At 61.7% G+C, this 15,356-nt stretch overlaps 1 protein-coding gene across 1 annotated transcript; it reads right to left on the reverse strand.

The window, feature by feature from the left end:
* Window positions 1–329: 329 nt before the first annotated feature.
* On the reverse strand, window positions 330–6,221 carry GRN (granulin precursor). The gene is made up of 13 exons (XM_062216855.1): window positions 6,162–6,221; window positions 3,933–4,077; window positions 3,735–3,860; window positions 3,532–3,616; window positions 3,031–3,143; window positions 2,813–2,948; window positions 2,611–2,729; window positions 2,265–2,388; window positions 1,930–2,027; window positions 1,593–1,838; window positions 1,148–1,381; window positions 831–1,064; window positions 330–742 (listed from the first exon to the last, which is right to left on the reverse strand). The coding sequence occupies exons 2-13, from the start codon at window positions 4,068–4,070 to the stop codon at window positions 605–607; spliced, it is 1,791 nt and encodes a 596-aa protein (XP_062072839.1). The 5' UTR covers window positions 4,071–4,077; window positions 6,162–6,221; the 3' UTR covers window positions 330–604.
* Between the last annotated feature and the right edge of the window lie 9,135 nt (window positions 6,222–15,356).

Consider the following 15,356-nt stretch of genomic DNA (forward strand, 5'->3'; position numbering starts at 1 on the left):
TTGGGGCTGTACATAGAGAGCTCTGTTGGGGGACAGCAGGAGGGGCGACCTGGCCTCAGCTGCTCGTGTGAGGGCTAGGAAGGGAGGGGGCGTTCTCTGCGGACCCCTGGGAGGGGAGGGTGCTGCTTGCCACCTCTGGGCCATGCCGTCCCGGGGCTGGTGCCGGGGCAGTTCTTGGGGGCTGGGGGCAAATGGGGATGGGGCCGTGGCGAGCAACAGCAAATATACAAGTGGTGAGGGAAACACGTGTGTGTGTTTCTGTGGGGCAGGGGAGCTGCCCTGACGCCCCTGGCTCAGGGAGGCAGGGTGGCCAAATCAGAGGCAGTGAAGAAAGTGTACAAACTTTATTGGAGCGCACACACATGTACACACACACACACACACACACACCCCTGTGGAAAAGGGACAGCACCTGACCACAGGGTCCACAGAAATCGGGGGAGGGGATGGCAGCTTGTTTGGTGGCTTCTGCCCCAGCCCCCCTTCTGACAGGGTCCCAGGCGGGGAGAGCTGGGTGGAGGAAGAGGTGCTGGAGAGGCCTGAGCAGTGGACACCCTCCGGGCGGGACCCCGAGGGCTGCCAAGTGTTTCCGGTCCTCAGTCCCTCACAACAGCTGCTGGGGCGCCAGCTCTCTCGGGGGGGCATCCCAGCGCAGGCTCCCCCAGCGCACACACTTGGTGCTCTTGGCCTTACAGTGGAAGCCGGCGGGACAGCAGTGCTGCCGGTCTGCACAGCAGGAGCCCTGGGCGGTCAGAGAGCACGACAGGGTTAGACGGGGCGGGCCCTGGTGGGCACCCAAACCCAGCCCCAGGGGTGGGGGTGGCGCTGACCTGCGGGTAGGGACAGCAGGCCCAGCCGCCTCGGCGGTCCCGGCAGCACGTCTGGTTATCATGGCAGAAGCGTCCTCCCCCACATGCCACGTCCTGCACACCCTCGCGCAGGCCGGGCAGCAGAAGCGCTGCCGCGGTACGGGCGGCCTCCACCTCCTTCTCGCAGGACCGGGCCTTCACGTTGCACGTGTAGCCAGCCGGGCAGCAGTGCTGGCGGTCCTCACAGCACACGGCCTGCGGCGACAGAACGGCATGGCAGCCTTGTCCCCGCGCCGGCCGTGGCCTCCCCAGCCTGGGGCGGGCAGGTGAGCACTCACGTGGGGCAGCTGGCAGCAGGCCCAGCCCCCGCCGAGGCTCGGGCAGCAGGTCTGCCCCACCGGGCAGCTGGTGTGCTGGTCACAGCCGATGTCCCGGGGGTGGGACAGGGACGCCTGGCGGGCAGGTGTCTTCTGCAGCCCGGCCACCGTCTCGTTCTGCCGCCGACACCGCCCCTCGGCCGTGCACGTGTGGCCCCGCGGGCAGCAGTGCTGCTGGTCCTGACAGCAGACGGCCTGGGGGGAGAGCAGGAAAGGGTGGTCCAGGGAGCTACCACGGGGGACACGGTGCCCCCAGCCACCTCTCCTGCTCACAGCCCCTCCGGCTGGGGAGAACTCAGTTGCGTGCTGCCGTGGCCTGGGCAGAGGGCAGGAGGAGGCAACACGAGCCTGGCCACCCACTGGCCCAGGCCAAGACACCGTCCCCGCCCCCACGGCCACACCGTACCGCTGGGACGGGACAGCAGCCCCACTGCCCCGACGCGAGCCGGCAGCAGGTGCTGAAGACGGGGCAGCTGGCGAGGTGATCACAGGGGACGCCGCTCCTCCAGGCTCGTGGCTCCGGCAAGCTCACGGGGGCTGGGACCTTCTCCATCCACTGCACCCGGTGGGGCCCCAGCTCACAGGTGCCTTTCTCTGTGTGACACTTAAAGCCCTCTGGACAGCAGTGTATGTGGTCCTCGCAGCACACAGCCTGGAGTGGACGAACAAGGGCCAGCAGTGACAGGGGCCTAGCTGAATGCCACCCTCCGGCTCGGCCCACCCCGCCCACTGCTCCTCGGTACCTGTGCGAAGGGGCAGCAGCCCCAGGCCCCTGACGCGAGGCGGCAGCAGGTGTAGCCATCCGGGCAGCTCACCTCCTGGTCACACTTGACATCCTGCACTGCGCGGCGGGCACACAGGACAGTCAGCAGTGGCCCTGGCCACCCTGCGGTGCCCACCTTGGCCAGCTGCATAGGCAGTGCCACCCCACAGTGATCCTGGGGCAGGGCCCAGTGTGGAGGGAAGGGGCTGCACCTGGCTGGCCCCTCCACGTGGCCACAGCACCCCACCCCAGGAACAGCTTGGGAGAGCCCCTGTTTGTGGTGCAGGGGACTGGGGTCTGGGGCCTGCCTGTTACCTGTGCGTGCCGGCAGCTTCGTGAGAAGCTCTGTAGCATTCTCCTTGGAGAGGCATTTACTCTGGACCAGGTCGCACACGGTGTCCTGGGGACAGCAGTGCTGGTGATCGGAGCAGCAGATGGCCTGGGTGGGGACGAGGGTGTATCTTGGTGACTGCCAGCTTGAACGGAGCACAGGGAGCAGACAGGCTGAGGGCTGGCACTGTCTCCAGTCTCCACTAGGGGGCAGCATGAGTCCTGAGTCCCTCGGGCTCCCTGCAACCGCGGAGCCCAGCCCCAGCCCTGGAGGCCCCCGGTAAGTCGCCCGTGCAGCCAGCTGGCCGTGGGCACACAGCCCCTCACTCACATTGGGCATTGGACAGCAGCCGTACTTCCCACTGGGCAGCTCACAGCAGGTAGAGTCATCAGGGCACTGGGAGCGTCCGTCAGGGCACAGGATGGAGGTGGGCAAAGCCACTAACGGCACTGGAGGAGGAGCCAGGTGTGAGGGGGGCCGGCCGGGGTGCTTTCTCCAACAGGGTCTCCCGTGGTGCCCCGCTGCTCCTCACCTAGGCTGTTGGTCCTCTGCGCAGGGGTCTTCTTGGCCAGGGGCTGGGTGCCTGTGGCCATGATGCAGCGGGTATGAACCAGGTCACAGACGGCGCCGTGGGGGCAGCAGTGCACCCTGTCCTCACAGCAAGAAGCCTGAGAAGAGATGGTCCCGATCGGCCTCTGCTCCCACCCAGCCCCCTCCCAGCCCCCTCCAAGCCCCCTCCCAGACCTGTACCTCAGGCATGGGGCAGCAGCCCCAGGAGCCGTCCAACATGACACAGCACGTGGAGGAGTCTGGGCATTGGAACTGGCTCCCGGGGCACTGGACGGCTCCCAGGGAGTTGTTACCTGTGGACAGGTAACAAGCAAGCCGCTCAGCGAAGGGCCTTTCCCCGCCCCTCACGAGGACACACAGGCCCAATGATCTCCCAGGCTCCCCTATACACCCCCGCCCCCCAAGCCAGTCCCTGCCCCAGCAAGATGACATAGGGCAGGGGCAGCCACGGACAGCAGGTCGGCACTCAAACAGCACGACCCCCGCCCCGCCCCGCAGTGCCTGCAGCTGGGCCTGGAGTCCCGCATTCTCTCCTCCCCTCCTCTCGCCCCCTCTGCCCAGAGCAGCCAGGGAGGTCGCACAGGGCAGATGCCGCATGACGAGGGCACAAAGGCAAGAGACAGGGCCACTCCGCTGGCCGGGCTCCGGGCCCGCCGGCCGTCCCCTGTGCCCCCGCCGCACCTGACGCCCGGAAGCAGGCTCGCCCATCCGCGCTGCAGTGGAAGCCCCGAGGGCAGCAGTGGCGGCCATCCGCGCAGGACACAGCCTGTGGGACACAGAGGCATCTGCGTCGGGATGGCCCTCCTACCCGGGAGGGCGGAGGGCAAGCAGGGAAAGTGCGAAGGCAGCTCCGAGCCCCTCCATCGCGTAAGCGGCACCCTCACCTCCGGGAAGGGGCAGCAGCTGGAGGTGCCCGAGACGGTGAGGACGCAGGAGGCACCGTGGGTGCAGTGGGCACCCCCCTGGCAGGGTCTGCCCAGACGCCTGCTCAGTGTCGGGGGCCATTTGTCCTGCAAAGAGAGGCCAGAGAATAAACCAAAGGCCTCTGCCCGCCTTGGGAAGGCTCTCAGCCGGGCACTCACCCGCACGCGGCTGCAGCAGCTGTAGCTGGCTCCTCCGGGGTCCAGGCAGCAGGCCTCGGGGCAGCGCTGACCGTCAGGGCACTGTGTTCCAGCGACCAGCCCTGCCGTGACGGCCACCCAGCTCACCAGGGCCCACATGGTCTGCCTGCGAACACCAACGGGCATCTGTCAACCAGCTGAAGTCCAGGCTGCCTCGGAGTCTGAAGCCGCTCACTCAACGCATCCCCAAGCCGACGTCCAGGCCCGGGAGACCTGGAGCCTGCCTCCCAGCTCCATCCCGACAGGCAGAAACGTGTGGCTCGGACTCAGCTTCCTCCGTGTGTGTCATTGCATGTTCCAAGCACGTGACACCCCCGCGTCTCCGTGTGCGAGTGCGCAGACGCGGGCTTGTGAGACGCAGTGTGGGTTCTGTGGACGTGATATGTGGAGACATGGGCCACCTCAAGGGGTGGGGGTGGGGCCTCAGGGCCAGGGGAGAGGATGGGGCTGGGGTACAGGAGGGGCTTCCCCTCCAGGAGCAGCCAAGGCTCCCCCCTCCTCAGCCAGTCCCCCGAACGCTACACCCACATCTGCCTTTGCTGTGGTCTCGTAGGGCCCAGTGGTCACCTCCTGACACAAGCCACAGGGTTAAGAAAAGTTGTGAAACAGGAAGTGGCAGCCAGCGGAGACTCGGGTGTCTTCCCTCGGGCTCCCTCACTGCTGCCCACGGCGGTCCCCACCCCACCCAGGACAGGAGACACGGAGGCGAGGGCAGCTTCGAGATCCCTCGAACGCCACCAAGGGCCCTGTCAAGTTCCCCAAACACATCACCCGTCCCCCTGCCTCTCTCTGCTGGAAGTGAGGCAGCCACATGTGGGCAGAGACTACTGCGCCCGCTGGGCTGCCCATCTGAGTCAGCGGGTGGAACCGGGCCGCAGGCTCCTGGGGGGAGCCGCCTCCCGCTACCCACACAAGTCTTTCCCCCGGCTCGGGGCCTGCGCCGCCAACCCAAGAGGCGCTACCTTGCCTCCGGGCCGGGCCGCGTGCCTGCCGGGGCCAGGTACAGCACTCCTGGTTGTTTACTGCTTTGCAACCGTCATCCCGCCTGAGGAGCACGACCTTTACCCTCAGAAGGAAACTGGAGCCTGAGGCTTTATGCCAGGAGTCCAGCCCCATGCCAGCTCCAGTGAGAGCCAGCTCTGATGGCTCAGGGGCATGCCGGCCCGGGACGGACCCCAAGCCGCAGGAGGGGTGGGTCTGGGGTCCAGGCACAGGCAGGGAACGGAAGTGTTTCCTGCATTTGCCCAAGTTCCGCCCCCCCCCCCCCCGCTCCCCCACACACCTGGAAGGCCACCCCCGGCTCTCGCAGCCACAGCCTGGTCCTGGACCGAGCTCCCTGGTCCGCGCTCGCCCCTCAGCTCCTAGGCAGAGCCCGCGCAGCTGCCTGCACCTGCTTCTCCGTGCCCAGCCCCAGCGCAGCGCAGGCCGCCAGGTGGGGGCCTGTCTGCCCGGGACTATCCGGCGCCCGTGACCTAGCTGTCGCCCGTGACCTAGCTGTTGTATCTTCCTCGCCCTTTATCTGGAGTGGGGGGATTGCAGTGCACGCTCTGGCGAATCCACAGGCACGCAGGTGCGCACAGCCCCGGCGATGGGGCGAGGGTCTCCCTCACCCCACCTTCACCCCCGGCCCAGAGAGGACGGAGCCTCTGTAAGCCCCTGGCACCTTCCGCTAAGTGGCACCCCAACCCCAGGGCCAAGGGGCCAGGAAATTCCCCAAAGGTGAACTGCGAAGGCGCAGGAAAAAGTGGCGGGGAGAAGAGGAAGTTAGCTCGTGCCACCCCCTGACAGAGGAAGTTGGGGAAGAGCCAGACTCCACCCGGGGGTTCAGTCACCTCTCCCCTGTCCCGCTCCAAGCCCCTCTGGGCCCCCGGACAAGGGGCGGGCGGGCGTGCCTCCCCTTCAGGGACCACCCACCACCCTCACCGCCAGAAGGGGAAGAGCCGGCACCTGCCTGCAGGCGGTGGGGCAGGCTCAAGAATCGGGGGGACTGCGGCTCCCCGGGATTCTGGGGAGGCAGAGAAGCCCCTCGGGTGGGGGTGTCTGCAGTGACTGCTTGCGCCCCCCACCCCGTGCATCAGAAACCCCTAAAGGAGCTTCCACAAGCGGCTCTTCTCTCGTCTCCGGGCTGAGACGCCAGACGACCCCTAAGCCCACATCCCCCTCCAAGCCCCCGCGCCGCCGCCCTCCTACCTGCGTCCGCGTCCGCGTCCGCGCTCGCTGGGCAGCAGCCGCGGCTCCCCTCACGGACGCCGGCCCCTCAGCGCGCTGGCCCGCCCTCCTCCGTTTCCATTGGCCGGGGCTCCCAGATACCGCGCCCCCATTGGCTAATCCTCGACGTAGAGGCGGGGCCAGCCTGGAAAGCTCTGTTTCTTTTTCTCAATTCAGCCTCCTCCTCCCCTTCCTCTCTCTCCCCACACCCCATTTTCTTGGGATCATGTGATTGGGGCATCATATGACGCCTCGGCCCGGCTGCCGCCGCCAGCCTCGCTGCCAGCCGCGTGCCGCCGGCGCCTGGAGTTGTGTGCGGGAGGAGGGGCCCGCGTTATTTGTGGGCGCTGACCGCCGGCCGGCCGCGCCTCGGCGGGGCGTCCGCGGGCTGGGCGGCCGAGCTTTGTGCACTCCGCTCTTGTTCTCTGAGCCGCCTCGCGTTAGCGGCCGGGCAGCCGAACCCCGAGGGGAGATGAGGGATGGCTGTGGACGCCGAAAGGGGCAGCTCCCAGACCCTCGCCTACGCGGCCGGGTTCGGCTTAGCGCGCCTGCAGGGTGCCGTGGAGGTGCCCGGGGGAGAGGAGCGAGGGTGGCTCACGCCCGGGAAGGAGGGATTGAAGTCGGCTCTGGGAACAGTGGCTCGAGCTGAACCCGCGAGGACCTGGGTCGCAGCGGGTGCGGGGCGGGGCACTGGGAGACCGCACAGGCCCGGAGCCAGAGGGGCGCCCGGCGCAGGTGGGCAGCGAGGGCAAGTGGCTCCTAGCTTCCAGGAGCGGACACGGCGAGTGAGGAGCGCAGATTCCCCAACGGGGGCAGTGTTGCCCACCCGGGACGTTCGCAGCAGTGTTTGGAGACGTCTTGGGGTTGTCACGGCCTCAGGGGTGAGGGATGTGTTCGCCTCACACCGGGCGTCTTTTCTGTTAGTTTGCACACTTTTTAATGTTCTCGTTTCCCAGCAACAAGCGGTTTTGAAAAGATGGGGACTGTGTGTGTTGAGGCTTCTAGAAGCAGTCGCTATGGGTTTAGCACAGATTAAGAGCATTCAATAGGAAAATGGCAGAAGGACTTAGAAGTCCAGTGCGCTGGGGACGTTGGCGATAGGGGCACAAGGTCCTGGATGCCCTAAGGCGGCCTTCTCCAAGGCCGGCAGTGAGGCTGAGCAGCCGTGCCCTTGCTCTGATTGCTGGCGGCAGGAAGTGTGCAATCGGTTTGCAATGAGCTTGTCCAGTGGTTGCAGCGAGCCCGCGGCACTTCCACGCCCAGGGACAGAGGGACGTGCGCTGTCACTGGCCAGCTTCTCCCCCAACCCGAGAGCCTCCAGCTCCGGAGCCTTTGCCACTACCCTTGCCTTCCAGGGTGCAGCAGCTGTGGTGAACTTCACGAGAGAGGCAGACGTCCAGCTCATAGAAACGTTTGCCACCGGGGGTCGGGCCCGACGTGCCCCTTCCCCGAGCCTCCCGTGGGCCCCTGGCCAGGCCTGTGGCTCCCTCACCCAGCCACCCTGGCGGGTGCCACCCTGACCTCCCTCGCTTTCAGGTTTTACTATCACTGCCTCCTTCTCCACAGACCCGTTCTCTCCTCCCCCACCTCGGCACCCCAGCGTCCCCGGTCCCTCGGCAGCCTGGCGCTGCCCTGTTGCAAGCTGAGGCCCCTCTACAGACCCCTGGCCGCCTCCTACCTGCCTGCTCTTCCTGCTCTGAGGGCCTCAGCCACTTCCCTGCAAGTCCTGGTCCTCAGCCGGACTCCAGGGTGGGCACCGCGGCCTTGACCTCACAGGCCACTTTGGCAGCACTGGGTGGCAGGGAGGGGCATGGAGCAAGCCTCTGTCCTAGGGAACGTGCATCTTCTCCCCTTCCTTCGCTCCTTCTCGCCTCCCCCTCCCCCTCCTCCCCCTCCTTCTCCTCTTCTTTCCCCGCTTCCCTCTCCTCTCTCTGTCTTCCATCTCCTTTTTTCCCTGCACTGCATGTGGGGCACTGGACATGTGTGGAGCAGCAGAAGGTTCCCAACCCCACCCCAGGACCTGCGCCCCGATTCCCCCCTCCCACCCTGGGCCCCTCTCCTCCCACTTCCGGAAGTGCAGAAGTGGCGGTGACTGGGACTCCCTGGCCTCTGGCCGAGGCCTCGGTCCCCTCTCCGGAGCCTGGGGCCTCGGTGTGACTCACCCCGACCCGCATGCCTCCTTGGGGCTGAGCCCAGCCGCCGCAGTCCAGGGCCTGATGACTCCATGACTCGGGCAGGTGCCTCGGAAACTTGGGCAACAATGGCTCACGAGGGCTGACTCAGGCAGGAAGGGCAGGGGTGGGGGCGGGGGGCTGGCTATTTTTGCGCCCTCTCTGCAGCCCAGCCTTCCAGGGTTGCCAGACTGAGCACAGAACAATACAAGATGCACAGTTGCAATTTAATTTCAGATACAGGATTGACAATTTTTAAGTATAATATTGTCTCAAATATTGCATGGGTATTCTTTTTAAAAAAAGATTTAATTTATTTACTTGAAAGAGTTAGTGAGAGAGAGAGAGAATCTTCCATCCACTGGTTCACTCCCCAGATGGCTGCAATGCCCAGGCCGAAGCCAGGAGCCAGGAGCTTCTTCCAGGTCTCCCATGCGGGTAGCAGGGGCCCAGGCACTTGGGCCGTCTTCTGCTGCCTTTCCCAGGCCATTAGTAGAGACTTAGTTGGAAATGGAGCAGCCAGGACTTGAACCAGTGCCCATATGGGATGCCAGCATTATAGGTGGTGGTTTTACCCACTATGCCACAGCATGGACATGTATATACTAAAAAATTTCACTTTAAAATGTATTTATTTGGGGACCAGCACTGTGGCATAGTGGGTAAAGCGTCCGCCTGCAGTGCCAGCATCCCATATGGGCGCCGGTTCAAGTCTCAGCTGCTCCACTTGTGGTCCTTCTCTCTGCTATGGCCTGGGAAAGCAGTGGAAGATGGCCCAAGTCCTTAGGCCCCTGCACCTGCATGGGAGACCCGGAAGAAGCTGGCTCCTGGCTTTGGATGGCACAGCTCCGGCAGTTGCAGCCATCTGGGGAGTGAACCAGCGGATGGGAAACCTCTCTTTCTCTGCCCCTGCCTCTCTGTAACTCTGCCTTTCAAATAAATAAAACAATCTCTCCTTTTTTTTTTTTTTAAAGTATTTATTTGAAAGGCAGAGAGAGAGAGAAAAAAAAAAAAACAGAGCGAGCTCCCATCTGCTGGTTCACTCCCCAGATGTCTGCAGTGACCTGGACTGAAGCTGAGAGCTGGGAGCTCCATCTCTGTCTCCCACGTGGCTGGCAGGAGCCCAATCTCTCAAGCCATCACCGCTGCCTCCCAGGGTTTGCATTAGCAGAAGCAAGAGCCGGGAATCAAACCCAGGTATCTCCACGTGGGATGTGGGTGTCAACCTCCAGGCTAAACAGTCATCCCCCAAAGTCCACCTTTACGTTGAAGTTCAAGTGTAACTGGGTGTGCGAGCGGTGGAAGTCCCGGCTGTGGGATGGCTGCGGCCCCTCTGGGGCAGAGTAGAAATTCTCAATGAAGAAAATCCTGAAGATCAACCAGGGAGTCAGGGGAGGCGGGGAGACGTGCGGGCCTTGGGCAGGGAAAGCTTCCCAGCCCCTCGTCCAGCCCACACCTCGGAAGCAGTGCAGGGCTGGCCTGGAAGAACCTGGACGTGTGAGGGACATGCAGGGGGCGGGGACCCCTAGGGCCTCTCCAGCCAGGCTCCTGGTCTGCACCACCTGTCACTCCCAGTGCCTCCATCCAGGGCTGGCCTCTGGGGCCCAGCTCAGCCCAGCCGAGGCTGCAACAGGAATAGCAACAGACCAGGAAGGGCATATTTATAACTTCTGAAGCAAGGGAAAAAAGCAGAAGCCACTAAGAGCGGGATTGATCAGTGGTTTTCCCATGACTTTAACATAATCGCACACGACAGACAGCTGGGGAGGAAGTAGCTGCCTTGGACACAGAAACTGGAATAGAGAAACAGCTCGGACGGCTCAGCTCCTAAGAAAACAAACACACAAACACAGCAGGAAGACGAGCAAAGTCTACTGGGATGGTGTTTTGGGTGAGGGAACAAATCACCCTCCGTAGCCTGCGTGGGCCTCGTCCAACTCACGGAAGGGATTTTCCAGCCGGTGACCATGGACTCCAGCTCCACCAGAGCGCCTGGGCTCTCCGATCCGTCAGCTGATGCTAAAGACTCAGGACAGTTGAGAAAGACAGCCTCGTGGCACAGCTTGGGAGGCCAGCACCCTGTATCTGAGTGCAGGTTCGAGTCCCAGCTCCTCCACTTCCTATCCAGCTTCCTGCTAACATGCTTGGGAAGGCAGCAGGGGATGCCCCAAGTTTCTGGGCCCTTGCCATCCTCATGGGAGACTTGGATGGAGTACCTGCCTTCTGGCTTTGGCCTGCCCCAGCCCTGTTGCAGGTATTTGGGAAGTGACTCAGCAAATGGAAGATATCTCTCTTTCTTTCTCTCTCTTCCTCCCTCCCTCCCTCTGTCACTCTGCCTTTCAAATACAGAAATAAACTTAAAGAGAGCGAGCGAGCAAGCGCGCGCCTGGGCCAGCATTGTGGTGTAGCAGGTTAAGCCACTGCCTGTGACTCAGGAATCTCATATGGGCGCTGGTTCAAGTCCTGGCTGCTCCACTTCTGATCCAGCTCCCTGCTAATGCACCTGGAAAGCAACAGAAGATAGCCCAAGTGCTTGGGCCCCTGCGCCCACGTGAGAGACCCAGAAGAATCTCCTGGCTCCTGGCTTCAGTCTGGCCCAGCCCTGGTCATCTGGGGAGTGAACCGGCAGATGGAAGATCTCTTTCTCTGTCCCTCCCTCTCTCTCTGTAACTCTGCTTTCAAATAAAATAAATAAATCTTAAGAACAAAAAGAGCCAAGCACATATAGTTTCTTTGTAAACTATCATTTCTCCCTCCATCATACCTATGTTTGAAAGAAGTTTGATGAGTAAACTGCATTTATTCAAGACAAAGACATTCATTTTTCAAGTAAGTGTTACAAACTGGTAACAGGAAATCTAATCGCAGAAGAGTAGAAGGGGAAAAATCAAAGAAGCAAAAAAAACCAACCAGACAGGGGCTCAGGTCTCCTAAACCCCTCGTGAGCGCCTCTGAGGCCACCCGGGGCCCACATCCAAGGACACCGGCTCTCTCCGCAGGGGTGGCGGCCTGGCCTGGAAGCGTTGGGAAGAGTGGGGAGTGGCCCCAGCCCCCCACCTCGGTGGTCCGGCCACTGTCACACCCTGTGCCTTTTTCTGAACTCGAGGTCCCTGGGCAGCCATGCCTGTCCATGGTGGCCCGGAGGCCACTGCGTTGCTGGTGCACTCTGGGAGCTGGAGCCAGCCGTCACAATGGCCAGGAAGTGGGCAGAAAGCAGCTGAGGTTGTGGGCGCCATGGCAGCCCGTTTGTCAGAGCTGGGCGCTAAGGAGCTTGGTGTTGGTGGCAGAAACATAGGGAAGAATGAAGACTGTGTTTTTAATATGATTTTTATTTAATTATTTTATTTATTTGAAATCAGAGAACCCAACAGAAGTCTCCCATCCACTGCTTAACTCAATGCCTACAGCCCCTGGCCGAAGCCAGGAGCCAGGAACCCTGAGTGGGTGGCAGAGACACAGCCGGCTGAGCCAGCACCGGCTGCCTCCCAGGGTTGCATCAGCAGGTGGCTGGGACTGCATGTGTGGCCAGGATTTGAACCCAGGGATTCTGATGTGAGATGTGGCTGTCCCGAGTGGCATCTTTTTTTAAAAAAATATTTTATTTATTTGAGAGCCAGAGTTAGAGAGAGACAGAGAGAGGTATCTTCCATCTGCTGGTTCACTCCCCAAATGGCCACAACAGCCAGGGCTGGGCCAGGCTTCCATCCAGGTCTCCCACGTGGGTTCAGGGGTTCAAGCATAGGCGCCATCCTCTGAGCGTGTTAGCAGGGAGCTGGATTGGAAGTGGAGCAGCTGACCTCGAACTGGCACCCGTGTGGGATGCTGGTGTCACAGGCGGCGGCTCCACGTGCTTCGCCACAATGCCAGCGCCCCACAGTAGCCTCCTAACTGCTGCACTGTTTCCAGGGTGAACCCTCTCCTGCCTACGGCGACGCTGCCGAGAACTCTCTCCACTGCGCAAGCGCACACCGTGCTAAGGGTCCTGTCCAGGGTCCCGCAGCCAGGGAGCGGAGAGGTCAGAACCCGAGGCTCGGTGATTGAAATCCCAGAGGTCATCAGGAGAATGGGCACACAGCAACCCCGGCGCACCCTCCACGCAGTCCCACGAGGCTCAAACGGGATGAGGGCTGTGAGGAAAGCTCATAAACTGGCTCATCAGAGCCGCCGGGAATTCTCCCCGGGACATCAAGGGCGCTTCGGTCAGCCCCGTGAGCTGTCGCTGGGGCGTCGTCTCCTGGAGCCCCGAGGGGAGGCGGCTGCCAGGGCAGGGAGGGGTGGGGACAGGGCGCGCAGCCAGCATAGGGCTGGGGGGGGGGCGGCGGGTGTGAGTGGGGAAACCGCCCACGCGGGACACCCCTTCCTGCCCACAAACCACATTCACACATCTGTCACTCCAACCTCAGCAGCCCCCAGAGCGAGTAGGGTCCGGGGTATTGCTCGGTCCATTTTAAAGGTGAAGAGACGGAGGCCCAGGAAGGAGACAGGGCCCCAAGGATCAGGCAGAGAAACCTGCCTTGGGACGCCCCTGGCTCTCTGCGGTTCCACCTCTCCCGTGGCTGTCTTCAAACACAAGTCCTGCCCGCACTTGCTGAAGTCGGCATGGTGCCAAGTTCCCTATTATAGTCTCCTTCCATATTTGTGTGTATTCCTTAGTTATTCCAGAGGGAGAGAGCAAGAGAGAGAGATCCTATCTGCTGGGTCTCTCCTCAAATGCCTGCAGCCGGGAACTCCAAGCGAGCCGCCCACGTGAGTGGCTGGGACCCCCTTCCTTCAGCCACCACCTGCTGCCTTCCAGGGTGCCCATCAGGCTGGGACCCCACCCTGGCATGGGACGGGGTGCAGGTGTCTCAACCACTAGCAAAGCACCGCCCTTCTCCTTTAATCTTTAGCGCAGCCCTTTGAGGTTGGTGCAATTGTTAGTTCCATTTTTATGAGAGAACTGAGAGGCAGGTGGGCCAGGCTTCCCAAGGTCACGCGGCTGACAGTGCGGGGGGAGGGGCCCGAGCCAGCATCCAGGCCTGGGCCCCTCTCTCCAGCTGATCCCAAGCCTTCTCCCATGAGACCCTGGCTTCTTGCCCCTACAGATGTCCTCACTGTCCACAGCGGCACGGCTGAGCAGGGGCCTCGGGAGCCTTCATCTTTGCTGCATCCCAGGGCCCACAACAGGGTCTAGCAGAAACCCTCAAAGCTGTTAAAAAAAAGAAGAAGAACCAAAGAGAGAAATGCTCCACAAATCAACAGAAGACTCATGTGTGCGCACACACACACACACACACGTGCAGTCAGTGGGTGCCCAGTGGGGACAGCTCCTCTTCCTTTTGGGTCCCTGTGATCTAGGTTCAGACAGGGCTCGGCCGGGCTGGTCTGGGGCCCCCCGTCCCCCAGGCAGCGGCGGTCACCCTGAGAGGCCAGACCTGGCAGCCACCGCGTGGGACTGGGAGCAACTTGCTGTGGTGAGCACGTGCTCCTCTGTGGGGCTCTTAGCCAAAAACAGCTCCCAAATCTGCTTTTGGTAATGGCGGCTTTGTAGTTCTCTCTCTCTCTCTCTCTCTCTCTCTTTTTTTTTTTGACAGGCAGAGTGGATAGTGAGAGAAACAGAGAGAAAGGTCTTCCTTTTTGCCGTTGGTTCACCCTCCAATGGCCACTGCAGCCGGCTCATCGCGCTGATCCGAAGCCAGGAGCCAGGCGCTTCTCCTGGTCTCCCATGCAGGTGCAGGGCCCAAGCACTTGGGCCATCCTCCACTGCCTTCCCGGGCCATAGCAGAGAGCTGGCCTGGAAGAGGGGCAACCGGGATAGAATCCAGCGCCCTGACCGGGACTAGAACCCGGTGTGCCGGCGCCGCAAGGCAGAGGATTAGCCTGTTAAGCCACAGCGCCGGCCTATGTAGTTCTCTTTTAATATTCAGAAGCAAAATTCTTAGATAATACAATTTTCCTACACAAGGTGTTCTTAAAAATCTAGATAAAGTTCGAGCTATAGGGGCTGGCGTTGTGGTGCAGTGGGTTAAGCCACCGCCACCTGCGACTCCAGCATCCCATATGGGCACCAGTTCCTGTCTCGGCTGGGCCCCTCCACTTCCAGTCCAGCTCCCTGCTAATGGCCTGGGGAAGCAGTGGAAGATGGCTCAAGTGCTTGTGCCCCGGCACCCAAGTGGGAGACCAGATGGAGTTCCTGGCTCCTGGCTTCAGCCTGGCCCAGCCCCAGTGTTGCCACCACTCTGGGAGTGAACCAGCAGGTGGAAGAGCTTCTCTCTCTGTGTAACTGCCTTTCAAGCGAATTCTCAAAAAAAAATTTTTTTTAAAGTTTGAGTGTAATAGAAAGGAACAAAAACTCTGTCCCAGCATTGCATGGTGAAAAATCCCATGTTTATTAAAACTGCTCCCAAAAGATGTGGGGAAAATAGAGCTGCGTGGCCAGTTGCTCATGCCTGTGACCTGAGAAAAGGCAGCGAAGAACCGGGAGAGCTGTCCTTGCTGGACCGACCCTCTGACCCTTGCCTGGACATTGCGCACCGGTGAGCTGCCAGCCCACAGGTGCGGGGCCGGCGACCTTTCCCCACCACCGACACACAGGCTTCGCAGATGTCAGGAACGTCCCCTAGGGGGCGCTGGCACTCCTGCCGCGAGCCCTCGGCAGCGCCCCGCGGCTAAACCCCGGCCTTAGGCTGGAGAGCTCGGCCTCCCTCCAGGGAAGGGAGCATTTTTTTTTTTTTTTTTTTTAAGATGTATTTATTCGAGAGACAGAGTTACACAGAGAGAGGGAGAGACAGAGCGACATCTTCCATGCGCTAGTTCACTTCCCAAAGGGTTATGACAGCCAGGGCTTGACCAGGCCCACGCCAGGAGCCGGGAACTCTCTGGCTCTCTCTTCCTGTGGCTGCCTTTCAAATGGATAACATTTTAAGAATAAATCAATAAAAGCGTCAAACAAAAACGGTTGCTGCTTCGGATTCTTTCAGTACCACCTGTGTATTTGTGGGGGTCCCCTTCTCCTCCAAGTCTTTAT

This window comes from Lepus europaeus, chromosome 18 (assembly GCF_033115175.1).
Source record: "Lepus europaeus isolate LE1 chromosome 18, mLepTim1.pri, whole genome shotgun sequence".
NCBI lineage: Eukaryota > Metazoa > Chordata > Mammalia > Lagomorpha > Leporidae > Lepus > Lepus europaeus.

Coding starts and splice junctions, on each gene's coding strand:
- GRN (XM_062216855.1), bottom strand. CDS start 4,070: ATGTGGGCCCTGGTGAGCTGGGTGGCCGTCACGGCAGGGCTGGTCGCT. Junction 2,949..3,030: donor GCTGCTGCCCCATGCCTGAG/GTACAGGTCTGG, acceptor ATCTCTTCTCAG/GCTTCTTGCTGTGAGGACAG. Junction 2,028..2,264: donor GAAGCTGCCGGCACGCACAG/GTAACAGGCAGG, acceptor CCCGCCGCGCAG/TGCAGGATGTCAAGTGTGAC.